Genomic DNA, 26,287 nt, shown 5'->3' with positions numbered 1-26,287 from the left:
TTCCTGTGAAACGGAGAGCTGAGTTTCTTTGTCAGTGGGTAGATACTCTGAGCATATTTAAAGGAGTATTTTTCCACTTAACACGATTTCAAACAATCATCTTTTATCGTTGTTATTCAAGTATGTGAATAACAGATACAGGTGTTTTTCTGGCTATTGTATTCAAAACAATTTGTAAATCATATATTTCAGATCCTGTGGAAAATTAAACTTAGTACGGAGTAAGATCTCCAATATAAATTTCATAGAAATTAAATAATAAATACTGAAGTGATAAGATATGGGACTATTAGGATGAACAGCTTTTACAACCTCAACATTAAGCTGAAAAAAGAAGTGCGTATGGCAAGAATAATATGGTAGCATTCATATACCAGCTGGTTAGCAACACACATAAATCAAAGATCCATGATCAAAACACAATTTTGAATTGCAAACAAGGTGAATATGTGTAACAGGAGCTTTCAGTAGGGCTCAATTGTTATCCATCATTAAGCTGGATAAAGAAAACAATATTTTTGTACACGCCTGTCCTTCCACACATCACACACAGCATCTTTTGGGTTTGTTCCATAATTATACAGATAGTTTGCACGTATATGTCTATTTCAAGTCTTATTCCCTCATGGTAGGTTTCCCAAAGGTATTTTTAGTTTCCACTGTCCTTTCTTCATTTTGCTAGTGTATTTCAGTATGGAATTCCTCCTCTTTAAAAGTACACAGGAGTCCAAGAATAGAAATCTTTTTTTTTCCCCTCCAGCCCAACGACAGTCAACCTATTTAAGGAATTGAAGAAGAAAATAGTTTAGGGAGTGCTTGTTAATGAGGACTTTATCTAGTTTCGCAGCTTCTGCACCTGAGTATTATCAGGAAAAGTTTTATATATATATATATATATATAATTGATTGTACCGTTACAGTTGTTCTATTCCCCCCCTTTATTCCCCTTCACCCTGCACACCCCCCTCCCCTACCATTCCCCCCTTTAGTTTATGACCACGTGTCTCAAGTTCTTTACATTCTATATTTCCCCTACTATTCTTGCCTCCCTCCTATCTATTTTCTGCCTACTGTCTATGCTATTTTCTGTACCTTTTCCCCCTTTCTCCTCCTCCCACTCCCCTGTTGCTAACCCTCCATGTGATCTCCATTTCTATGGTTCCAGTCCTGATCTAGCTGTCCTCTTAGTTTGCTTTTGTTTTAGGTGTGGTTGTTAATAACTGTGTGTTTGCTGTCCTTTCACTGTTCATATTTTAATCTTCTTTTTCTTAAACAAGTCCCTTTAACATTTCACTTAATAGGGGCTTGGTGATAATGAACTCCTTGAACTTGACCTTGTCTGAGAAGCACTTTATCTGCCCTTCCATTCTAAATGAAAATGTTGCTGGATAAAGCAATCTTGGCTGTAGGTCTTTGGATTTCATGACTTGGAATACTTCTTTCCAGCCCCTTCTTGCCTGTAAGGTCTCTTTTGAAAAATCAGCTGACAGTCTGATGGGAAGTCCTTTGTAGGTGACTGTCCCCTTATGCCTTGATGCTTCTAGGATTCTCTCCTTCGTTTTAATCTTGGCTAATGTAATTATGATGTTCCTTGGTGTGTTCCTTCTTGGGTCCAACTTCTTTGGCACTCTCTGAGCTTCCTGGATTTCCTGAAAGTCTATTTCCTTTTCCAGATTGGGGAAGTTCTCCTTTATTATTTGTTCAAATAAGTGTTCCACTTGTGGCTGTTTCTTTTCCCCTTCTGGTACCCCCATAATTCGGATGTTGGAAGGTTTAAAGATGTCCTGGAGGTTCCTAAGCCTCTCCTCATTTTTCTGAATTCTTGTTTTTTCCTTTTTTGTTTGGTTGCTTCTTCCTTCCTTCTGGTCCACTGCCTTGATATGAGTCCCAGTTTTCTTTCCATCGCTGTTGGTTTCCTGTGCATTTCCTTTCATTTCAATTAGTTTAGCCTTCATATGTTCCTGTAATGTGTAAGTATAATCAACCAGTTCTTTGAGCATCCTGATCACCAATGTTTTGAACTGTGCATCTGAGAGGTTCGCTATTTCTTTTTCGCTTAGAGTTATTGCCTCTGGGACTTTGAGTTCTTCTTGCACCATATTTTGTACTGTTCGTGCCAGTTTTGTATGACGAGCGGAGCCCTAGGTGTTCATCAGAGCAGGGCAAGGCAGTCGCTGGGTTGAGACGATGTAAGTGGGGGCAGGGTCAAAGAGGAGCAATGGCAGTCTTGTCTGCCGCCGCCGGGGCCCTCGCGTTCCGTCCCACTGCGTGTGAATGTGCGACTGTGGTCAGCCCTCCACCTCTGGGTTCGCCCACTGGGGCCTCCTCAGTCTGTCTCACTGCTCACTCTGCTGGTTTATCTGCACGTGAATGTGTGACTGTGGTCAGTCTGCCCTGCACCCTTACTGGGTCTTCGCTGCTACTCTAGCTGTCTGCGCGCCTGGGTCGGGGGATCTTTTTTTCCTGACCCTGCTCAGCTGCTGGTTCCGCCCCTCTTAGCGGTCCCGGTTGAACGGTTCATTGTTGTCAGACTTCCGTATAGTTCAATTTTCTGTTCTTTGGCTGTGTCTTTGTTTACTAAATCTTTGTTGTATTCAAACTTGGTTGTGGGAGAAGGCACAGTGTTTCCACCTACACCTCCATCTTGGCGGAAGTCCCTCATCAGGATAAGTTTTTGCCAGCAGAGAATAATGGATTGTTTAAGAGTTGTACTGCACAGAAATTATACATGTAGAATTTTAAAATTGAAGTGATTTCTTTCTTAGCTACTAATAATGGAGGAGAAAGGAGGGAGTTATTATTTTTCCCCCCAATTTTTTTATTTAATTATTTTTCAAGTACAGTTTTCTGTCTATTACTCCCATCCCATCCCACCCCCGTGCTCCTCACCCTCCCATTTCCACCCTTCTCAGTTGTTGTCCATGTATCCTTTATATATATTCTTCTAAATCCCTTCCCAGAAGGTATTATTTTTACTATGCATTTAGGGGCTATTTGTATATAAGGTGAGCCCATAAAACAAATCTCTGTTTTCTTGTATATAAAACTTGGTTCTATGAAATTTCAGTTTAAATAATGGTTCTGTACTGTTCATTCTTGGTAAGAAATTCTCAGCAACTGGAATGATTTGCATAGCTGGTTAAACACATAAACACTAGGGCATCACATTCTGTACATATATGGAGTATGCACTAGGTTTTTGAGTGGCAAAATTCTCTAGTGGTTGTGAGATCTCAACCTGAGTAGTGATACATTTGATATTCCATTAGCAGTGTCTGATTAAACTAAAGGAAAACTAATGCTTTTCATTTATGATGGTCTTTTTTCTAATGATAGGCTTTGGACTTTTATTAACAGTGGAACAGACTTGAACCCATTTTAGGCTTATTAGTGGTTCACCTATATTCATGGCACCATATTCTAAATTAGCCAAATATTTTTGCTTTACTCTAGGCAGGGACTTCTTTTTCCTTCCTCTGTAGACTGAAGCAGACCTTTAAAAAGCTTATACTAAATTAAGATAAGAAATTATCTGAAGGTTGGATCTGGGGTTTTTTTCTGGTTCCTTTTTTGGTAGGAGTTTATGTGTATGCCTAACTACAGTTATAAGAGTCTAAGTTTATATGTTATTCTTTTACTGACTAGTTAACCAATGTTTATTATGGATATGATATGTGTCAGATATGAAAATAAAAAACTGGGGTGAATGGGAAGGATCCTGTCTACTTGTGGAGACATGTATAAAACAGATAATATGCTTAGGGATTTGTGTTATAATGCACAGGTGAGAATGGAGGTAAATGTGATGAATGTGAGTGTATAGACAGCTGAGAGAATGGGGATGAATGTGTCTGTGGATGTGGATCTATATAATTGTGATGGAATACAGGGGCATGAGAGCACGCAAGTATTCCCAAAGGAGGTAACATTTTTGTTGCTTTTCAAAAGCTATGTAGTTTAAACCTGCTATTTCTAGTATTAGCTTGCGAAGAATATGACTACACCCTCCATTTTTGTTGAAAATGAAGTAAACCTGCTTCATTTTTCTGTATGGAACTTATGGCCATCTCACATACTATTTTCATTTCACTAATTATTCACTGTCTACAGTGTTAGGATGTAAGCTCTTAGAGGGTGGGAATTTTTGTCTGTTGTGATTATTTCTATATGTTCAATACCTATAAAAATGATGTATAGCAGGAACTCAAGTATATGTTGAATGAATGAAGTTTGTGTGTTCTAAAATAATTGCCTTATTTATTATATTTTCTTTAGTTTTTTAAGAATATCTCACCTTGGCTGTGTGGCTCAGTAGACTGAGTGCCGTCCTGCAAACCAAAGGGTCACTGTTCGATTCCCAGTCAGGGCACATGCCTGAGTTGTAGGCCAGGTCCCTGGTAGGGGGCACATGAGAGGCAACCATACATTGATGTTTCTCTCCTTCTCTTTCTCCATCCTTTCCCCTCTGTCTAAAAATAAATAAATAAATAAAAACTTTTAAAAAAGAAAGAAAAAAAAGGATATCTCACCCTGACTGGTGTGGCTCAGTGAATTGAGTGCTGGCCTGTGAACCAAAGGGTTGCTAGTTTGGTTCCCAGTCACATGCTTGGGTTGTAGGCCAGGTCCCTAGTAGTGGTCACACGAGTAACAACCACACATTAAATGTTTCTCTCCTTCTCTTTCTCCCTTTCTTCCTCTCTCCTTAAAAAAAGCGGGGGGGGGGGGGGGGGGGGGTGGNCAGCATCTCTTGCCCAGCCAGTATGGCTCAGTTGGTTGAGTGTCTTTCCAAAAACCAAAAAGTCACTGGTTCAATTTCTGGGCAGGGTATAAGCCTGGATTGCAGGTTTGATCCTAAGTTGGGGTGCATTGGAGAAGTAACAGGTTGATGTTTCTTTCTCACATCAACATTTTTCTCCCTCTCACCCTCCCATCCCCTCTCCCTAAAATAAATTTTTAAAAAAGTCTACAACATCTTCATATTTTTGCTTTGTACTTTTCATTATGTGTATTTGAGTCTTCCTAGTGATAAGATGCTATTTCCACAATTTTCCTCAAACTCATTCCCTCTTTTCCATCTCTCTCAGTTCATTTTATCTCCAAAATCTCTTACCAGAATTGATACAGTCTCCTAATCATTTTCCATGTCTTTATGCAAGACCTGTTAAATTTCTTTATGGCTAGCAGAAATAACTGTATGAAATACAGAACTGAACCAGATTATTTCTTTGCTTAAAAAATTCCTAATCCATCTGTCTAGAATAGAATTTTCACTCATTAGGATGGCTCACAACCACGACCAGAGCTTGCATTTAGCTACACATGCAAAGTTCTCTTACCATTTTATAACATAATAAAAATTGATCTACTCATTTTGCTTCGTGTCATTAATGTCTGGCATGTAATAGGGAATTCAGAATATACTTTTTTGAGTAAATGAATGCATGTAAGTGTGTTTGAAGGAAGGAATAACTACAATGAGAAATTTCATCAAAAATGCTTGTTGCCCTGGCCGGTGTGGTTCAGATGGTTGGAACGTCATCTCGTAACCAAAAGGTTGCAGGTTTGATTCCTGGTCAAGGCACATAACTTGGTTTGGGTTTGATCTCAGTCCAGGGACAAAATAATCCCCAGCCTATGCACATACAGGAGGCAACCAATTGATGATTGTTTCTAGCATTGATGTTTTTCTCTCTCCCTTCATCACTCTCTAAAACCAATGAGAAAATGTCCTCAGATGAGGATTAAGAGAAAAAAAAATCCTTGCTGTTTAGATTAAAAATTATATAAAAATCTAAACACTAATATTTAAGAAGACTTTTTCCTTTATATAGCTGATTAGTTTTTCTTACTGTTTAGCTGTATTTATTTTATTTTTTTCTTCCTTAATTGTATATGCACATTCAGATTGAAAATCTTCAAGAGCAACTTAGAGATAAGGAAAAGCAGATGAGCAGCTTGAAAGAACGAGTCAAATCCTTGCAGGCTGATACCACCAACACGGACACTGCTTTGACAACTTTGGAGGAGGCCTTGGCAGAGAAAGTGAGTTATTGATCCAGACTGTTCATAGACATATTTCTTCTGCTTTTTCATTAATCTAATACTTTTTCTAGTGATGAGACTTGGATATAGAAGACAGCAAAAATCCCTTTGGGCAAAAAGGGAAAAGAGCTTCCTGTGTTATTGCTGACACATACACAGTATAAAAGAAAGTCGATTTAATTATTCTGAATTTAAGTATATGTTGCTAGGCAAGATGGATTCTACACTAGAAGGCAGTGGTTGAAGTTTCTAGAATTAGCTATATGTTCCCCATTTATGATCTTGTGAAGAAAAAGAATATTTCTATTTATATGGTCAACTAGAATTTGGGGATGTGGGACTATCAGCCAGTGACTGTTAGTAAACAGTATATAATTAGTTCTCCTTGACCATGTTGTACTGATGTTACAGAAAACAACTCAGCCACTCTCGGGTGTACGGAGAGGAACTTTATTTACCCACATGAACCCAGAGGAGGCAGTCTCCAAATTCTGGGCCTGGAACTTGGGCAGGGACTTGTATATATAGTGTGGCATGCGGAAGCGATTTTACTAAGCCTATGTGGCAGAAGCAGGTTTACAGAAGCAAGAAAGCAGGGCTGCTGAGAAAGCAGGGCCTGCTGTTAGGGTCATACAGTGTTCTTTTGTTCTTACTTCTTAGTTACTTAATTGCTTACCCCTCCTTATCTTAGTGGCTCAGCAAAGGGACTGGACTGTGTCCTTCTGACTTGTCTGGGCTTGTTTAGACAGATTTCCTGATACATCTCCCCGCTTTTGATGGTTGACAGTACTGTTAACTGGTCTAGCATCACTACAAGGTGGGCCTATATATCTTGGGGTATCTTCTGATAATGATGCCGCTGGAGCAACAGGATCTTGGCAGTTGTTCTGAGAGTTACTGTAGCTTCTAGATTCTGGACTATAGTTCGTGGTATACAGGGACCGAAGCTTAAATCTAAGAAAAGTATGATTAGCTGCCCAAGGAAGGATAGTATCTACTGGAGCTAGGCCTGGGGATTTAGTCCCTAATTTCTCTAATTCTAACTTTCTGTTTGTTTGGTGCAGCAGTTTATGTTCTCTCTCATTTCTTTAACTTTCTTTGCTATGATCTCTGACTGATTTACATATTTGCAACATTTCTCTCCTAGGAATGTAAAGGTCCCCCCTTTCCCTGGATTCAGAGCATTAATGAGGTTTCCTTCCTCATCATTTTTCTCCTCCTGTGATTTACTACTAGGGAGGGGTTCTGAGATTCCTTTCTCCTTTTGGAATCATATAAAGGACAATGGACGAACGTCTCATCTTCTTGTAACTACTTCTGGCTGGACATGGACGTCGTCCTACCTACCCTTGGGTCAGGGGTACCCTGAAAGAGGAGGGGGGGTGCAGCACGGAGGGAGTCCTTCCTGCATGGGGAAGGACCTCACAGGGTCCTGGTCAGTTGGCTGTCACCAGGAATTTGCAGGTTTGGTGTCCAAAGGCTGGCATTACTGGACCGTTGGCCTTCTGGTCAGGTCATATTCTGGAGGTGACAGATTAGCCAATAATTGGAAGCACAATTAAATCATAACTATTAAGTGACAAAGGCAGGGACTTCAGTAAAGAATGGATTATCTGGAGGAAGGTGTACAAGGCATGCTACACCCATCCCAGACTCTTGTGACCCACTATACTTCACTCGGGCTAAGGGGAATACATTAGGATTTCCCTCCTTTTAGATTTCTGAGCCCTTTCTGTCCAAGCTATCAAGACAGAAAAGAAAAAATCATTTCTAAAGTGAAGCCCACAGACCACCCCAACCCTTTATCAACCTAACTACTTAGTTCAGCCAAACCGTTGAGTCTTAGGGGAGGTGATGACAAAGATGGGCTCCTTAAATGAGGCCTATATTGTAACCAATCACTCACAGGCATAGGCAGGTCATAGGCATATGCCCTATGAAAACAGAAGAACACACAGGTTAATTCACACAACAATCCCCAAACCAGTCTCTGCACCTGAGAGATTGTCTTTTGGGAAGACATTCCATTGCAAGGTCCTTCCTGCAGTAACATTTAACAGTGGCAATTTGATAGGTCCTTTCCACCTGTAAATTGTACATCTTTGGTGACATCACAAACCTGATTTCAACTCTTAAACGAAAATAAACTTTCAAGACAGTTAGCTGCGCCACTCTGATGTCCAATACTGAGCATAGTGATTTTCCTTGAACTATAATTTTTCTCCTTAAGATCACCCTCACTCTTATTACTGTGACTACTTTGGGTCCCGCTTTTGATTTTGACTGTTCATTTACATAAACACACCAAGAGCAGCCTGGATCACTTATGCCTTAAGTCCAGTTTGCTGGAAGTTACACAGGGAACCTTCAGATTGACTTCTCAGTCTGCCCCTTGGGGCACAGAAGCAGAGCCTGTACCAGTCATTTCACTCAAATCCTTGAGTTTCCATTGTGCCTACAGGTTCCTTTTTAGCCATCTTTCAGGAAAGCAACCTTCGTTTCTTCCCTGGAAAGGCTGGCTCGAACTGCACAACCAACCAAAGTACCAGGTTTTTCTTGTGGGCTTTCACTAGCTTCACAGGTCAATCCTAGTTCCTTTGAGCTTTGTGGTAACCAGAACCCATACATGCCTCCTTCAGGCATGACATTCCAGTCAAATTCCTGGTTAACAAAACCACTATTAATGACCAGTCTTATTGGTTTTATGCAAAGAAACCTTATGTCATCATTCATTCCTTCAGAATATCAAATTCTGGAGGGATCAGGTAGGGAGAAAAACACAAAGCTTGAAGGAAAATCTTTCTCCTTCTAATACCCATCAAGATGCATCTCCATGCCTTATACCGTCTATTACTAACACCACGTAATTTCTTTCCAAAACTTTCACATTTCCCTTTATTTTTATAGCTTCCCACAGACTTTCTGCAATATTCACAGACCTTCTATAGCCTTTTTATCTATCCACATTTATCCATAATTCACTTTTAATCCCTGTTCCTTTCCCACACTGGGAAGGACTACTTAAACTCAGTATCTGGCAGCTAAAAGTCCCTAGCACTATAGGCATCTTCTACTAAAAGTCCCTAGATTCACAGGGACATTTTGCACCTTTCTGAAACTTAGACCTTGCAAACACCTTATAAATCAGATGGTCAGCCTTGGACCTCAGTTTATGACCTTCAAAACCAGAGCCATTCCTATCAGAACCAGTTACACAGAGATCCTGACTGCTGCAGTGTCCACATAGTAGCAGCATACAGCTCATAATCTGAAAAGAAGCATTAGCCAGTTCCAAGATGGTGGCACCCATGCATGTGGGGTTGTCCCAGATGGCGACGCCCATGAATGCTCTGTCCTCCATGGTGGGGCACTCACGTGGCTCATGGCTCATCCATTTTAACCAAAATGGCAGCACCCCAACTCTAGTTCTGCCCACCTGCATTGGCAGCCCCAAGGCTCTGGCTACAGTCTCCAGAGCGAAGGAGACCCTGGAGGCCCCCGAGGCCCCTTCCACCTGCAGGCATGGGGTACCTCAGAGCTGCCCTCCACCCATTGAGGGTGGTGTGCTGAGGCTGCAGTCACCAATGCAGGTGGAGAGCAGGCTCCGCCCACCTGTAAAGGTGGGGGCCCTGTGGCTCCGTTTTGGGAGCCAAAAGAGGTCCCTGTCAACCCCTGGTGTAGCAGGTGAGCAGAGCTGACTCGAAGAGGCTGCGAATTCGTGGTGGAGACTTCTCCCATTTGTAGGGCAGGAGAAGCCATAGTGGGCCTCACCTCCCCAAAAGGCAACGTCACCATGGGAGTTCCTACTGTCTGGGGTCCCCCTTTATCTATTCTGAGGATGGGAGGAGGCCTCCCAAAGACTAACTCATATGGGGTATAGCCTGAAGGGTCAGGGGCATCCCTAACTCTAAGTACTGCCAGCAGCAGCAAATCAGTCCAAGGTAGTCCAGTCTCCTGGTGGAACTCTGTTAGAGTTTCCTTGAGAGTCCAGTTCATGCGCTCTACTTTTCCCAAGCTCTGGGGTCAGTGTGCAGCGTGCAATTTCCATGTGATATGGAGGAGCCTTGCTACCTCCTCTTTATGTTTGAGACGAAAGCCGGACCGTTGTCACTCCCAATAGTCAGGGGCAATCCGTACCTTGGGATGATTTCCCTCATCAGGGCCTGGGTGACTTCTCGGCTTTTCTCAGTCCTCATGGGGAAGGCTTCTACCCACCCAGAAAAGGTGCAGATGAAGACTAACAGGTACTTATACCCTCGGCTGGGTCTGACTTCAGTAAAGTCTACTTGCAAGTCCTCAAACGGCTGCCTCCCTGAGTGCTGTATTCCTGACTTTATCCCTGGGTGCCCTGCCACATTATTCCAGGCACACGTAACACACTGCATTGCTGCAGAGGCGCAGAGCTCAGCCAGGTTAGGAAAGTAAAGGTACCTTTTTAACAAGTTTTCTAGGGATGTCTTGCACCTATGAGTGAGGCTGTGGCATTGCCTCACTAGATTGCTGGCTTGCCCTTGGGAAACATTTATTTTCCTGTCTGACAACTTCCAATTCTCCTCAGTAGTTTCCTGTCCTCCAGCTTGTCATGCCCACTCTGTTTCAATTTGTGCCCCTTCTTAAGGACACCCGGAACCCTGTCTTGGTTAGCAGTTCGAACAGCAGGCAAGGGCCCTCCGAGCACCGGTCTTGGATTGGTGCGGCTGAAAGGAGGTTATCTACAGACCGAAGTCACACTGGGTCAGTCTCCTCAGTAAATGATTTTAGATTTCTGTCAGGGCCTCTCTGAGGGGAGTGGAAGAGTTTCTGAAGTCCTGTGGCAGTCTGGTCTGGGTCTAAGCCAGCTAGGGTGAGGATTGTAGGCACCTGTAACCCTGGTCTTTGTCGCCTGCCAGTGGGCTTTTTCTTTTTCCTTTTGGTGCACTCTCTTTTCTAGTACCCCTTCTCTCTGCTGTAGGCAACACTGGTCTTGTTCCATGCTCTGTTGCGCTGGTCTGTTTCCTTTTTTAGGCAATCTGGTGGCTCCCTGCTTGAGTTAGGGATTGAGGTTTCTTGTTTCCCAAAGGACCCACTGCCAGGGCTTCCAGAACGGGCGCAGGAGGTCTTCACAGCTCGCTCCTGGCTCAGTCACGGGGGCTCGGCTTGGGTAACTCTGCTCATCTCCTTGGCGACCCGTTTAGCAGGACCAGGTGCAGGGGGCCATGCAGGCGTCCGACACCTCCTGTCCCTCCAGCGCATCATGTGGGTCACTGCCTGCATTGGCAGCCTCACTGGGCGACTGCTCTGTCATACTGGGGCATATTTTAGAGAGGCTGATCTCTTTGAACAGGGTCTCTACTCTGCTGCCAGAGACCGGCAGGAGCTGGAATCTAGGTCGAAGACAAGGGTCTTTACTTCCTGAGTCTGGCTGAGAGTTTACAGAGCATATAGGGAAGGCAGACCAATAGGTGTCTCCTCCTCTGGCTCTCCTTTGAAAATGTGGGGGGGGTGCGGCATATTTCTCTTGACCGGGTGACTAAAACACTGGATTGCGCCACTTTTCCCCTACCGCCAGCCTTGCCTACTGTCTTAGGCTTCTGACCTGCGCACTGCCAGGGCCATGATGGCATGTCCTGCGTTAATTCCTGACAGCGGTCTATATGAACATACCGATCAGGGTGTCCTGGCTTGCCAGTTACTATGAGGTGGACTGCCCTAATTATACCTAAGTTCAGTATTCCTTCAGGGGGCCAGCCTACTCCAAATGCTGGCCACTGAGAGGTGCAAAAGACCTCTAACTGACCGGCATCCATACTCAGTTCCTGGCCCCGGAATCGGTCAGAGTTTTTGCAGCATGCAGTCTAACACAGTGGAAGGGCCCCCACCCCTGGTGATCCTCCTAGAACGACGCAGACAAACAAAGGGGAGGGGTTTTCGTTTTGCCTGCCTGGTCTCCCCCCTCTCAGGGAGCTTGGGTCTGTCTTAGCTAAGGCTGCCTGAGTAGAATCCGGGTTAAACTCCCAGCTGTTGTGCCATATGACAGACTGAGGAACCGCAGGTTGGGGCCCACTCTTGCTCCGTAGGTTTTTCACCTGTGGAGCCACAAACATAGTCACTCACACACAAACACACAGACAAACACCCGAGAGTCTATAAAGACCCACCCAAGTAGGACTGCCCAGGTGGGGATATGTATCCCCTTCCAGATGGCCAATTGGCCTCCAGAGGACTTATGGCTAATTGCCTGCCTGAGAGGTGATCAGTCTCTCCTTCCACCACAAGGGGTGGGCCTGGTCTTGGGCTCTGGTCCCCCCGGTACTTACCTATCAGCACCTTCTCAGGTTCAGATAGGTCCAGTTCGCATCCCACCTGCCCGGGTTGAAGAGCGGTCCGGAGGATGACTTCCACGGAGCTCGGGATGTCGGGGACCCAATATCACCGGGGCACCTGCTTCCCTTCGGCTGCCGGGTCCCCTCTCTCAGTCACTCCTCTGCTGCCTTCACTGGAGGTGAAAAAGGCCTGCTCGTGTAAGTCATTTCCTGGTCAGGGAACCAAAATGTTACAGAAAACACCTCAGCCGCTTTCAGATGTATGGAGTGGAACTTTATTTACACGCGCAGACCCAGCGGAGGCAGTCTCCAAAATCTGGGCCCTGAGCTCCGTCAGGGGCTGGTTTATATAGTGTGGCATGTGGAAGCGATTTTACTAAGCCTATGTGGCAGAAGCAGGTTTACAGAAGCAAGAAAGCAGGGCTGCTGAGAAAGCGGGACCTGCTGATAGGGTCATACAGTGTTCTTTTGTTCTTACTTCTTAGTTACTTAGTTGCTCACCCCTCCTTATCTTAGTGGCTCAGCAAATGGACTGTGTCCTTCTGACTTGTCTGGGCTCGTCTAGGCAGGTCTCCTGCTACATTGGTACTGAATATATTTGTAGGTTTTAATTATTAATACAATAAATGTACTTGCTGCTTTTCTGGTGTTGCCCTTGTTGCTGTATTTTGACTTTATGAGCAAACTGAAGTTTCAGGAATCAAGGCTTGATTACTCAATGAATATATTCACAAATACTACCCAGAAATATACTTAAATTACATAACTTTCAAAGTTGCTGTGTATCTGTTGACAAAAAACTTTAATGGTTTTTCTTTTTTTTACATTTGTTATGTTTTAAACTCAGCATATCATCATCTCCCCAACAACTCCACCATCCTTTTGGTATCTGAATTGTGCATTGTTTCCATTGCCTGTCAATAACATGTAAATTATCTGTAAAGAACAAATATTTGTTACTTATTGTCATCAGGGTGTGCGTGTGTGTATGTTTGTTTGATTACTTGGGAGTTGAATAAATTGGATTATTCCAAAAGAATACATGGTTTAGGGATTTCTAATACTAGTTGATATTTTGTGAAAAGAAACCTGAGGGAATCAAAATAACAAAGCTCGATCTTAGTTATAGCAGGACAGATAAGTTACTTATCACTGTCTTTTGAATGGAGGATGAAAGTGTGAACTTTCATGAGCTAAAAGATGAATTATAGTCATATGGTACAAATATAAAAGGAATTTCCTCATTTTTTGATGTGCTCTCTCACCAGGAGCGAACAATTGAACGCTTAAAGGAGCAGCGGGACAGAGATGAGCGAGACAAGCAAGAGGAAATTGATAACTACAAAAAAGACCTTAAAGACTTGAAAGAAAAAGTCAGCCTATTGCAAGGCGACCTCTCAGAGAAAGAGGTTAAGACACCAAAGTGGAATTTTTTGGTTTGCTTAGTCAGTGCATTGTGTGCATCTGTTGTTGGTGTTTACATAATGCCTATCAAAAAGTATTTTCTTAATATTCTTACAGAAGTCCTTTTGGGAAGAACTTTAGGTGTGTTTAAGGAAGCTTTTCAGGGACATAGAGTGGATCTTTTCTTTTTTTTATTTCCGAGATAAAAAGGAAATCTTTATTTCCACCCCCCAAGGTTCTTTTTTAAAAATATATATTTTATTGATTATGCTATTACAGTTGTCCGATTCCCCCCTCTTCACTCCTGTCCACCCTGCACACCTCCTCCCATCCACATTCCCTCCCTTTGGTTCATGTCAGTGGGTCATACTTGTAAGTTCTTTAGCTTCTACATTTCCCATACATTTCTTAACCTCCCCTTGTCTATATTCTACCTACCATCGGTACTACTTATTCTCTGTACCTTCTCCCCCCATCTCTTCCTCCCATTTCCCTGTTGCTAACCCTCCATGTGATCTCCATTTCTCTGGTTCTGTTCCTGTTCTAGTTGTTCACTTAGTTTGCTTTTGTTTTGGGTGTGGTTGTTAATAATTGTGAGTTTGCTGTAATTTTACTGTACATGTTTTTTATCTTCTTTTTCTTAGATAAGTCCCTTTAACATTTCATATAATACAGACTTGGTGATGATGAACTCCTTGAACTTGACCTTATCTGAGAAGCATTTTATCTACCCTTCCATTCTAAATGCAAGTTTTGCTGGATAAAGCAATCTTGGCTGTAGGTCTTTGGATTTCATAACTTGGAATACTTCTTTCCAGCCCCTTCTTGCCTGTAAGGTCTCTTTTGAGAAATCAGCTGACAGTCTGATGGGTACTCCTTTGTAGGTGACTGTCCCCTTATCTCTTGCTGCTTCTAGGATTCTCTCCTTCATTTTCATCTTGGCTAATGTAATTATGATGTTCCTTGGTGTGTTCCTTCTTGGGTCCAATTTCTTTGGGACTCTCTGAGCTTCCTGGACTTCCTGGAAGTCTATTTCCTTTGCCAGATTGGGGACGTTCTCCTTTATTATTTGTTCAAATAAGTGTTCCACTTGTGGCTGTTTCTTTCCCCCTTCTGGTACCCCTATAATTCGGATGTTGGAACGTTTAAAGATGTCCTGGAGGTTCCTAAGCCTCTCCTCATTTTTTTGAATTCTCATTTCGTCATTCCTTTCTGGTTGGATGTTTCGTTCTTCCTTCTGGTCCATTCCATTGATTTGAGTCCCCATTTCCTTTCCATCACTATTCGATTCCTGGACCTCTCCCTTCATTTCAATTAGTTTAGCCTTCATATGTTCCTCTAATTTGCGACTATAATCAACCAGTTCTGTTAGCATCCTGATAAACAGTGTCTTGAATTGTACTTCTGACTGGTTGGCAATTTCTCAGTCACTGAGAGTAATTGGCTCTGGGACTTTGAGTTCTTCTTGTGCCATCTTTTGGGCTGTTCCTGCCTGTTCTGTAGCAGGATCGGAGCCCTAAGGTGTTCACTAGCGCAGGGCAACGAAGTCACTGGGTTGTGAACCTGTATGTGGGGGCGGGGTCAAAGAGGGACTATGGCGTCCTGCCGCCTCAGCCCTCACCGGTGCTGCAGCTGCTGCTGTCACCGGGCCCACGCGTTTCATCCCACTGCACGCGAGTGTGCCACCGCCGTCAGCCCTCGCCCCCTGGGGCCTGCGTGGTCCCTCTCACTGTGCGCGAATGTTCGACCGCAGTCAGTCTGCCCCACACCCTGACTGGGTCCAGGCTGCCTGCGCGCCTGGGTCGGGGGACCTGTCCTGCCCGACCCTGCTTGCTGCTGGCTCCGCCCCTCTTGCTGTTCCTGTTGAACGGTTAGATTTTGTCAGACTTCTGTATAATTCAATTTTCTGTCCTTTGGCTGTGTCTTTGTTTCTCCAAACCTTTGTTGTATTCAAACTTGGTTGTGGGAGAAGGCACAGTGTTTCCACCTATGCCTCCATCTTGGCGGAAGTCTGTTTTATAGTATTTAAATCAGTATAACTACTGACATTGACTATTTACATTCACAAAGTTTGATCTGCTTCTCATTTATTTTATGGGAATGGATGTGTATTGTTTGAACTCATTAAATCATTATTCAATTGGTATTTCTTGGGTAGTCATCTTATTTTAGTTAGGACTTTAATGCTAAAGTTAATATTGTTTTATATTTCATGTTCTTGAAATAGAAATATGTCAGTAATGGTAATGGAAAGAAACTATAAGCAATCAAGAAAATAATTTAAAAAATTTAAATCTCCATTTTGTTTATAGTTAGTATTTATTCTGGATATGTTGCTTGTTTTAGGCTTCACTCTTGGATCTGAAAGAACATGCTTCTTCCCTGGCTTCTTCAGGACTGAAAAAAGATTCCCGGTTGAAGACACTTGAGATTGCTTTGGAGCAGAAGAAGGAGGAATGTCTGAAAATGGAATCACAGTTGAAAAAGGTTAAAGAAAAATTTTCTATTTTCTTACTTTGCTTTAAGTAAGAGTATAGTAGAAAACTCTGCAATATGTATAATACAGTAATCCCCTAAAGTTCAAAATACCATTCTTTACCTTTATTAATTCTCTTAGAATTTTTATTCTAGTTTTGTTTATTTTACTCCTGAGAATCCCCAAACTCTTAGAAAATAGACAGTTCAGAAGAAGATTAAAGTATGCAGCTCCCTTCTTGGTGAAGTATAACACCACAATGTGATCATTTCAATTATCTGATATTTTTCTTCCATTAGCACCAGACTTTTAAGAAGGAGATAATTTAACAGTGGTAGTGCCTTGCATTGGTGAATATTTGCCTGTCTAATACTTATTTGGCATTGTATCATTTTCAAAGCACTTTCTTATTTATTATCTATGAGCTATAAAGTTTCTAAGAACTGAGACTTTTAAACAGTTATGGTAGCTGCGTCCAGTTCATATGATTACTAATGGAAAAAGGGCATCACCTGCTGTTCAGACTTCAAGTTTTGTTCTCTTTTCATATATTGGGTATGTTCAATATAGTACTCTCATAATCGTTATATGGAGTATACCAAAAGTAAAATCATATTCTTAAGCTAAGGAAAGGAAGAAAATCAGTATCTTAAAGTTACTTTTGAATAAATTACTTTTTTTGAGATCAAGGATTCTCTGGTTAGAACCAATTTAAATTTGGTAGTTGGGTTTTCTTTTCCTCACTAAAAAGGTGAAGAGGTGAATTTTTATGTAATACTTGAATATGGAAGATAAATCTGTAAGATATATTTAGGATTAATAAAACTGAGCAATAAATATCAAGAATAATGTTGTATTAACATTCGGAACTTTCTATGACAATCACACATTTTCTGTTTCTTTATTTTTCATCTTTTTATATGATGATGCTATAGCTGGCCATTTAAATGGTCTTTTATATTTTAGGCTTAATAATTAGGTTCAGGGAAAAAAAAGTTCTCTTTTGGTAGAAGTTGATGGCTTTTCCCAACTTTGATATTACCTGTTTTTCTACTCATGGCCATTTTTCTCTGTATCAGAGATTTTCAACTGGTGTGCTGTGGCAGGCACACTGGTATGCACAAGATTTTTCAAAACGTGCAATACCTGACTCTTTTCCCTTAGATTTTCAAATAAAAATGACAACAGCCAACAACAATACCCATCCAGTGTGAATGAATCAAAATTATACCTATTTTTTGGTCAGATTGGCAAAATATGTAATGTATTTTTTGGTGTGCTGCAGAATTTAGGAATTAGTGTACAAGTGCCATGAGATGAAAAAGGTTGAAAAGTGTTGCTCTGTATGTATGAGCTTGTTTTTTTTGTTTTGGAATTTTTTTTAGATTACACATGGAAGTGATATTATATGGTATTTGTCTCTCTCTCTCTCTGACTTATTTCACTTACCATAATGCCTTCAAGGTCTAGCCAGGTTGTCACAGATGGCAAGATTTTTTTCGTTTTTATGGCCGGGTAATATTCCTGTGTGTGCGCACATGTGTGTTTATACCACATTTTCTTTATTCATGTATCCATCACTAGGTTGTTGAGAGCATTTTTTAGGATTTATTCTCTTGGAAAATTTCAAGTATACAATATAGTATTATTAACTGTAGTCACTAGTCTGCACATTAGGTCACCAGAACTTACTGATCTTATAACTGAAAGTTTGTACCCTTTAATGAACATATTCCTATTTTTCCCATCCCCAGACCATGTCAATTACCATTCTACACTGCTTCTGTCAGTTCAGTCTTTTAGATTTCTTTTTTTTTTCAGATTTTATTTATTTATCTTTAGAGGGGAAGGGAAGGAAAGAGGGAGAGAAATATCAGTGTATGGTTGCCTCTTGTGTGTCCCCTGATGGGAACTGGCCTGCAATCCAGGCATGTGCCCAGACTGGGAATTGAACCGCAGTTATTTGGCTCGCCATCCCAGCCCCAACTGTCCTCACTTCAGGCAGCCACCAACTTGTTCTCTGTATGTAAGTGTGGTTTTGTTTTTTGTTTATTTGCTTGTTTTATTTTTTTTGAAGTCTACATAGAAAGGAAATCATTCAGTATTTGTCTTTTTCTCTGACTTACTTCACTTAGCATAATATTCCAGGTCCATTCTTATTGTTGCAAATAGCAAGATTTTATTCTTTTTTATGCCTGAGTAGTATTCCTGTGTATGTGTGTGTGTGTGCCTTTTCTTCTTTATCTTTTTGTCCACTGATGGACACATAGATTGTTTTCATGTGAACACTTGGCTATTGTGAATAATGCTGCAGTGAACATAGACTTGCGTATAATTTTTTTGAATTACTGTGTTTGTTTTCTTTGGTTGGATGCCAACAAGTGGAATTTCTAGATCGTGTGATGGCTCTATTTTTAATTTCTTGAGGCATCTTTGTACTGTTTTAAACGGTGGCTGTACCAGTTTATATTCCCACCAACAGTGCACAGGGATGCCTTTTTCTTTTCCTCCTTTCCACCACTTGTTATTTGTCTTTTTGATCATAACTGTTATGACGGGTGTGAGCTGATATGTCATTGTGCTTTTGATTTATATTTCCCTGATGATTTAATGATATTGATCATCTTTTTACATGTCCGTTGATCAACTGTACGTCTCCTCTGGTGAAAGGTCTATTTCGATCTTCTACCCATTTTGAATTAGATATGTTTTTGTTATTGAGTTGTACACATTTTTTAAATTATTTTGGGCTTTACTCCTTATTAGATGTAGGATTTGAAAATATCTTATCTCATTCAGTAGTTTGCCTTTCATTTTGTTGATGTTTCTCTTCCGTATGCAGAAGTGCTTTAGTTTGATGTATTCCCACTCGTTTATTTTTGCTTTTGTTGTTGGCCTTGGAATCAGATCTCTCCCCCATCCCCATCCCCACCCCCACCAAAATCACTAATATTGATGTCAGGGAGTTTACTACCTATGTTTTCTTCTAGCAGTTTCATGGTTTCAGATATTACATTTGAATCTTTAATCCATTTTGAGTTAATTTTTAATGTGGAGTAAGAGAATGGTCTAATTTAATTTGTTTGCATGCCAACAGTTCAATTGTCCCAGTATCATTTATTGAAGAGACTGTCCTTTCTCCATGGTATAGCCTTAGTTTCTTTTCTGTATAGTAATTGATCATACATGCATGATCATGTATGGGCTTAATTTCTGGGCTTTCTATTATGTTCCCTTGATCTGTGTCTCTTTATATCAGTACCATAGTATTTTGAGTATTGTAGCTTCACAGTATAGTTTGATTTAAATTTTAAAAAAGTGAACAACTAGGAATAAAATTGCAGAAATGCAACAACAATGCCAATATCAATGATAACTGAGCAAATACTAATAAAAGTGGAATGAGAATAAGGATATTATAAGAAAGAGAAAAAGAATGTGAGGTGACTAATGGAAAGAAAGATGGTTTGGAGAGAATGGAGGGGTATGGAATAGAAATAAGGTGTAGAAAGGGAAAACAGAACAAAATCTAAAATAAAATTAAGAAAGAAAAAGATGAAGGCAAAATTGAATAAGTGAAGGGAAGAGTAAAATATGAGATTTGAAATAAAAATAAAATAAAAATAATTTAAAATAATTATATTTAAATAAAATAAAAATAGTGAAATAATAGGAATAAAATTCAAGACAAAGAAACAATGTTAAAACTTATGCAGGAGAAAAAATAATGCAAATAATGAAAAAGAACAAGGTGGTATTTGTCTCAGCAGTCTAATGTTTGTTTGCCTACTCTCTTCTCCTCCTGGATCTGTGGTGGTGCCGTCAGCTGGTGTCCCAGACTAGCTTTAGGAAGGCTGTTTGAGGCTACAGGCAATCTATAGTCTGTGGCTGTCTCCTTTAGGTTTGGCTGGTCCTTGCTGTTCTGCCTAGCTGTCTTTTTATCATCATAAGGCCCAGGGGTGGTTCATCTACAGTCTGACAGCGCTGCATGCACCAACTCCACCTGCCCTCTAGAAGGGGCTTCTGGTGCAGTCAGGAGGGTATAATTCCAGGTTCTCTTCTGGGAGGCACTATTCAGTCTTAAGGGAAAGTGGTGGGTGTGTTCTCCTGCCCCTGTGTTACATGTCATGGTCTGTTCCAGATTATTTCCAATAATGCATAGTTGTTACCGAGCACCAAGGGGGGCAATATTTGGCCCACCCAGGGATGCCAAAAAAACTGTTAAAGAACAGATACACCGGGGACCTGGACTACAGAGGATGGTATACTAGTACTGTCCAGACACCCCTACTGGGCCCAATTATCCATTGCCAATTGGAAAGACATCTCTCAATGCCAGAGATTTGTGAAAAGGAAACGAAATGTTTATTTAATGCTATTCAGACCTAACGCCTCCATTAAAATATCAAAGACCTTTAGGGTATATACCTACCTACACACACACACACACAAACACACACACACACGCAGCACTCCCTTCTCCCCCTGTCCTAACTTCGGGTATTGTGAATCAGGAAAAGAGCACTCGTTCATTTTTCTAGGCCACTGGTACTGTCAGCTGTGTTGCTGTCCAGGCAGGATCTCCAGTTAATCCAAAGTCAGGCAGCACCTTCTCATGGTCCACTGGCAAGAGTTCTTTGTACCCATTTTTCCAGTCAGTCTCTCCTGCTTTCCAGGCCACTCGGCCAAAGAGAGCACCCCAAAGCCGTGTGGGCCTCTTCTACCAAAGCTGCAGGGGTCTGCACTCCACCAAAAGTGCATATCTTTCTTCTTCACCTGGCTGCAGGGGTCCCCACTCTGTTAAAACCACATGCTTCTCCCTTTCACCTAGGCAAGAGGGGGTCCTAACTCTGCCCAAAACCACATGGCTCTCTCCCCAATGGCTGCCATGTCTGGGTTTAAATCCCTGGGCCAATCTTCCTCTGTACCCCTATTTCCGAGTCCTCCCATGATCAGTTACACCTGCCAGTATTTCTGTATTACAGGTTTACTGGGCTGCCATCATTAGTCTGGGCAGGTATGGCCCCATGTCCTGGAGCCAATCTTCTCCAAGCTCCTACGCAGGTGCTGTAACTCGGGGACCTGCCCCCAGTTACATCTTGCGGGGGAGTGACTTCATCCCCTGGCTCCAAGCCTGGCCACAGCCATTTAACATATCCAAGTGACCCGCCAAAGGCTATAGATATGTTAAATGACCATGCCATGGATTAGCCACAAGGCTGTGGCTGTACAAAACAGCCCTGCATGTTCCTGCTCCATGTGTCCCTTCCCCCAACTCACACCTGTGGGGGAGGGGTGAGGACATCTTATATGTCTCTCCAATATTCCTATACACCTTGAGTTCTGGACACCATTCCAAATCTTTTTTTTGCAACCCTCCCCCCCTTCTTGGCTATACCCTGTATCATAGTTTCTGATTGAATTAGTTGTTTCATGTGAGGGGCCAATCTGTATAAGTGGATTAGCTCTTTCCTGCTTGGTGCTGATGGCAGCTCTGTGTGAGAGCCAAGGCTGGGCAGGCCCCTGAATACCTCTTGCTGAGCCAATTTCTAATCTCTCTGCTATGCTGTTTTCAGTGGAATAGGGGGGCCAAAGGAGGAACCAGCATAGCATCTGATAAAAGTTCATTAGTGCTTTTTTGGAGATTCTCTTTCTTTCCCCTGTGGATATGTGCCTGGCATGGGGCTCTTGAGCCTGGTTTTATTGTTCTGTGGAGTTTGCAGTCCTGCAGGTGGGGGTTGGTATGCCTTCCCCTTCCCAGAGATTTGTACTCTGAGGTGTGAATGGCCTTGCCTGGCTGCAAAGAATATCAGGCACTGGGCTCTTGCCTGTCCAGCCCTAGCTCACTTCTCTTGCAGGAGGCTCACACCCAAACCCTCCATTTTGCATGCAGCCCCTGAATGTCAACCATGCTTGGTGGGGCCCCACAATACCTTTGCTGTGCAGCCTTCTACTTTTCCTGGCTAGCTGGACTCAGTGGACATGAACTGCAAATTTAGTCTGACCTTTGCTGGCAGTGTAGTTGCACACACGTGGAATCCCTGCCCAGCCAAGCTTCAGCTCCCCTCTTTACAAAGGTCCCTATGTAGCTCCCCCACTGTAGTGCAGAGCCACTGCCTGGCTAAACATGCACTCTACCTCTCCAAAAGGCAACAAGTCTCTTGGTCCAGGCTGTCTGCAGCCTGCCAGTGCCTCCAATCATTTTAGGAGATAGAATTTTTCTCTTGAACTCTCCCTGTTGGTGCTGCAGCTGTGGATGTGCTGCTCGCTGTGTGTGTACAGCCTGAGTCTCCCAGACTCTGCACATCCTCCCAAGTCTCTCCTTATTAGGATAGGGGGTTCCCTGTGCAGGACCTTGGTCCACTACTCTGGGAGGGGCGGGAACTCCTAAGCCGCATTTTCTTTCTGTTCTGTCCCCTGCTGCTAGCGCCTTATAAAAGGTATTTCCCCTTCAACTTATAAAATCTCTTACTGGACTGTGCAAAGCATCCTCTGTACACCTTGGCTTCAACAATTAATATCAGCTAAGATTCTGTTGATTGTTCAGGTTACTTATGGGAAGATCAACTGAAAATCTATGCTGGTGGGTTCAGCTTCCAACTAGTTGGCTGCCATCTTCTAACTCTAGTCTTTCTGGACAGTGAGTCTTAACTGGAAATTGCAGGGAACCCAGGAGGTTGTGCCATTTCCATCCCCTCTCCCCAGGCATACTGTTCAAAGGCTCATACATCCCCTTGCCATTTCTGTTCTAGGAGGGGCAGCCTGCAACACAAGGGATGTGTGGGTGTGGGTGTGTGGGAGGTTTTCCAGGGCTACTATCTAGTCATCTCCACCCTATAAACACTCCTTCAGGGTGCTGAGCCCCTCTCTCAGCTGAGCACCACCCTGGGGGGCTTGCCCTGCACCAGCCTCAAGTTGCCACTGCTAAGTACAGCCGGCTGCTGCTGCTGCAGAAGGAGGTGGAAAGACACTGGGGGCAGTACTTGGTCTAGAGAATCCCCAACACTGCTTGTAGTACAGTTTGAAATCAGGGAGCAGGATAACCTCTGGTTTTGTTCTTTTTTATCAAGGTAGTTTTGCCTATTTGGGAACTTTTGTGGTTCCGTACAAATCTTTAGAGTTATTATAGTTCTATCAAACATGCCATTGGAATTTTGATAGGGATTGCTTTGAATCTATAGTTATTTTGGCCAGTATCAGTATTTTAACAATACTAATTCTTATAATCAATGAGCATGGAATATCTTTATGTTTGTTTTTGTCTTCAGATTTCATCATCAGTATCTTTTATCTTCAGTGTTTAGGTCTTTCATCTTCTTTGTTAAATTTATTCCTAGGTGTTTTATTCTTTTTCTTTTAAGATTTTATTTTTACTTATTTTTAGAGAGAGGGGAAAGGAAAGAGAATGAGAGAAACATCAGTGTGTGGTTGCCTCTCATATGCCCCCCATTGGGGACCTGGCCTGCAACCCAGGCGTGTGTCTTGACAGGCAATTGAATTGGCAACCCTTTGGTTCATAAGCCGGTGGGCTACATGGGCTGGTACTCAATCCACTGACCCACACCAGCCAGGGCAGGTTTTATTCTTTTTGATACAATTGTAAGTGGAATTTATTTCTTAATTTTTCTTTCTGGTAGTTTATCATTTGTAGTAATGAAACAAATTTTTTTGTATGAATTTTGTATGGTGCAATTTTACTGAATTCACTTCATTTTTTGGGTGGCAAGTTTATAATTTTCTATGTATAATATCATGTCTTCTACAAATAGTGACAATTTGACTTTTTCTGTTCCAGTTTGGATACTTTTTACTTTTTTTTCTTTCCTAATTGCTGTGGTGAGGACTTCTAATACTGTGTGTTGAATAAGACTGGTAAGAGGGGCATTCTTGTATTATTCATGATCTAAGAGGAAAAGTTTTCAGCTTTTCGCCATTGAGTATGATGTTAGCTGTTGATTTGTCCTATTTGGCCTTCATTTACTCAAGGTACATTTGGTCTATACCCTCTTTGTTTGAGAGTTTTTATCATAAATGGATGTTGAATTTTGTAAAATAGTTTTTCTGTATCTACGATTTTTATATTTCTTTTTGTTAATGTGGTATATCATATTGATTGCTATATGGATGTTGAATCATCCTCATATCTCTGGAATAAATCCTAGTTGGTCATGGTGAGTGATCCTTTTAATTTATTATTGAACTTGATTTGCTAATGTTTTGTAGAGGATTTTTGTATCTATGTTAAACAGAATTATTTGTATTTTAGTTTTATGGTGTTCTTGTCTGATTTTGATATCAGGGTAATGCTAGCCTTATAAAATGAGATTGGTAGCATTCCTTCCCCTTCAGTTTTTTGGAAGAGTTTGAGAAGCATGGGTACTTAATCTTTGCATGTTTGATAGATTCACCAGTGAAGCTTTCTGGGCCTGTACTTTTGTTTGTGACTACTGATCCAGTCTCTTTCTTAGTAAGCAGTCTATTCAGATTTTCTATTTCTTTAGTTCGGTTTTAGAAAATTGTAAGTTTATAGGAATTTATTCATTTCTTCTTACCTGATTTGTTGGTGAATAATTTTGTATAGTAGTCTCATGTGATCCTTTGTATTTCTGTAGTATCAGTTGTAGTTTCTCTTATTTTTGTTTTTTATTATGTGAGTGCTATCTTTTTTTCTCTTGGTAAGTCTAGGTAAAGGCTTGTCCATTTTGTTTATCTTTTCAAAGAACCAGCTCTTAGTTTTATTGTTCTTTTCTGTTGTCTTTTTAGTTTTTATTTCATTCATTTTTGATCTGATCTTTATTTTCTTCCTTCCACTAACTTTGGGTATGTTTGTTGTTTTTTTCTAGTTCCTTGAGATGTCAAGGTAGTTTGTCTATGTAATATTTAAGCAGAGAAAAATTTTGTAAATTGAAGACTAGCTGTTAGATATCTGATAATAACTTATTGAAATTAATATATACATATATAGATATATACATATATACATACACACATGGTTTGTCCACTGTATGCATATCTGATAGAATTTGAATTGATATGATATCCTATTGAAATTGATATTACCATATTGGAATTGATATATATATATATCCATACACACACACACACACCTTTCTCTCTCCATGGTTTGCTCTTGTATGTATATCTGATAGAATTTGAACACTTTTCTTTATAGGCATATGAGGCAACATTGGAAGCCAGAGCTAGTCCAGAGATGAGTAACCAAATACAACAATTGGAGAGAGAGATTGCCAGGTACAAAGATGAATCTAGCAAGGCCCAGGCAGAAGTGGACCGCCTCTTGGAAATTTTGAAGGAGGTGGAAAATGAGAAAAATGACAAAGATAAGAAGATCGCTGAGTTGGAAAGGTAAGGAAAGGAAAGCTGAACCGGGTTTCATTATGTTTGAAAGCTAAAGTGTGGTTTTAAAACTATGTACTTTTGGGGCATGCTTTTCAATATGTCTGCCTCTGTGAATTTAGGTTCCTGAATGCTCGATGTTACTTTTTTATCTCCTTTTTTTCTAAGTCAGTGTAGATTCATTGCTGCAATCTTTACAAGGAAGCACAGAATGGGAATAAATTGGAAAACTATGGACTTCACCCTTATTGGTTAGAGAGAAAGTAGTCATTCAGAAATTAATTTTTTTACTCCAAATCAAAAGAGCACAAGTAACCACTTGCTCTTTTATTATTTATCTACCTAAGGAGCAAATGAGCCTCAAGTTCAAAGAGTTAATAATTTTTTTTAGTTTAGACCTTTTTTTGTAGGGCCGATGCTCCTTTGGGCTATGCATTTTTAAATTTTTGGAACTTAAATGATAGAAAAGCAGATTATTACACCAGTGCATAGGCCAAATTTAGAAGAGGGAGGACATTTTGAGGACAATTTAAGAGACTTGGATATGATATTTATGGAGCTCCAACTTCAGATTTTTCAAAATGAGCTGTGTTTTAATAGATCCAGCCAGATAACTCTCTTGGAATTTCATTTGTCTAATTTTCATATTAGAATATACTGTACTAAATATTAAGCATGTGTCTCTTTACACCAGCTATATAGTTAG

At 41.3% G+C, this 26,287-nt stretch overlaps 1 protein-coding gene across 1 annotated transcript in view; it reads left to right on the top strand.

Moving 5' to 3' along the window:
- ERC1 (ELKS/RAB6-interacting/CAST family member 1) overlaps nt 1-26,287 on the top strand; it is a 549,219-nt gene that overhangs the window by 187,551 nt on the left and 335,381 nt on the right. Inside the window, exons 9-12 of the mRNA XM_037064795.1 lie at nt 5,905-6,042; nt 13,613-13,753; nt 16,095-16,235; nt 25,397-25,590. Of these exons, the coding sequence (XP_036920690.1) occupies nt 5,905-6,042; nt 13,613-13,753; nt 16,095-16,235; nt 25,397-25,590 (614 nt within the window). The remainder of the gene's footprint in view (nt 1-5,904; nt 6,043-13,612; nt 13,754-16,094; nt 16,236-25,396; nt 25,591-26,287) is intronic.

This window comes from Sturnira hondurensis, unplaced genomic scaffold, assembly GCF_014824575.4.
Source record: "Sturnira hondurensis isolate 20B ecotype Veracruz unplaced genomic scaffold, ASM1482457v3 Scaffold0015509, whole genome shotgun sequence".
In the NCBI taxonomy this organism is placed as follows: Eukaryota; Metazoa; Chordata; class Mammalia; order Chiroptera; family Phyllostomidae; genus Sturnira; species Sturnira hondurensis.
The sequence above is the reverse complement of the archived record's forward strand: the minus strand, read 5'-3'. Positions and strand labels throughout refer to the sequence as shown.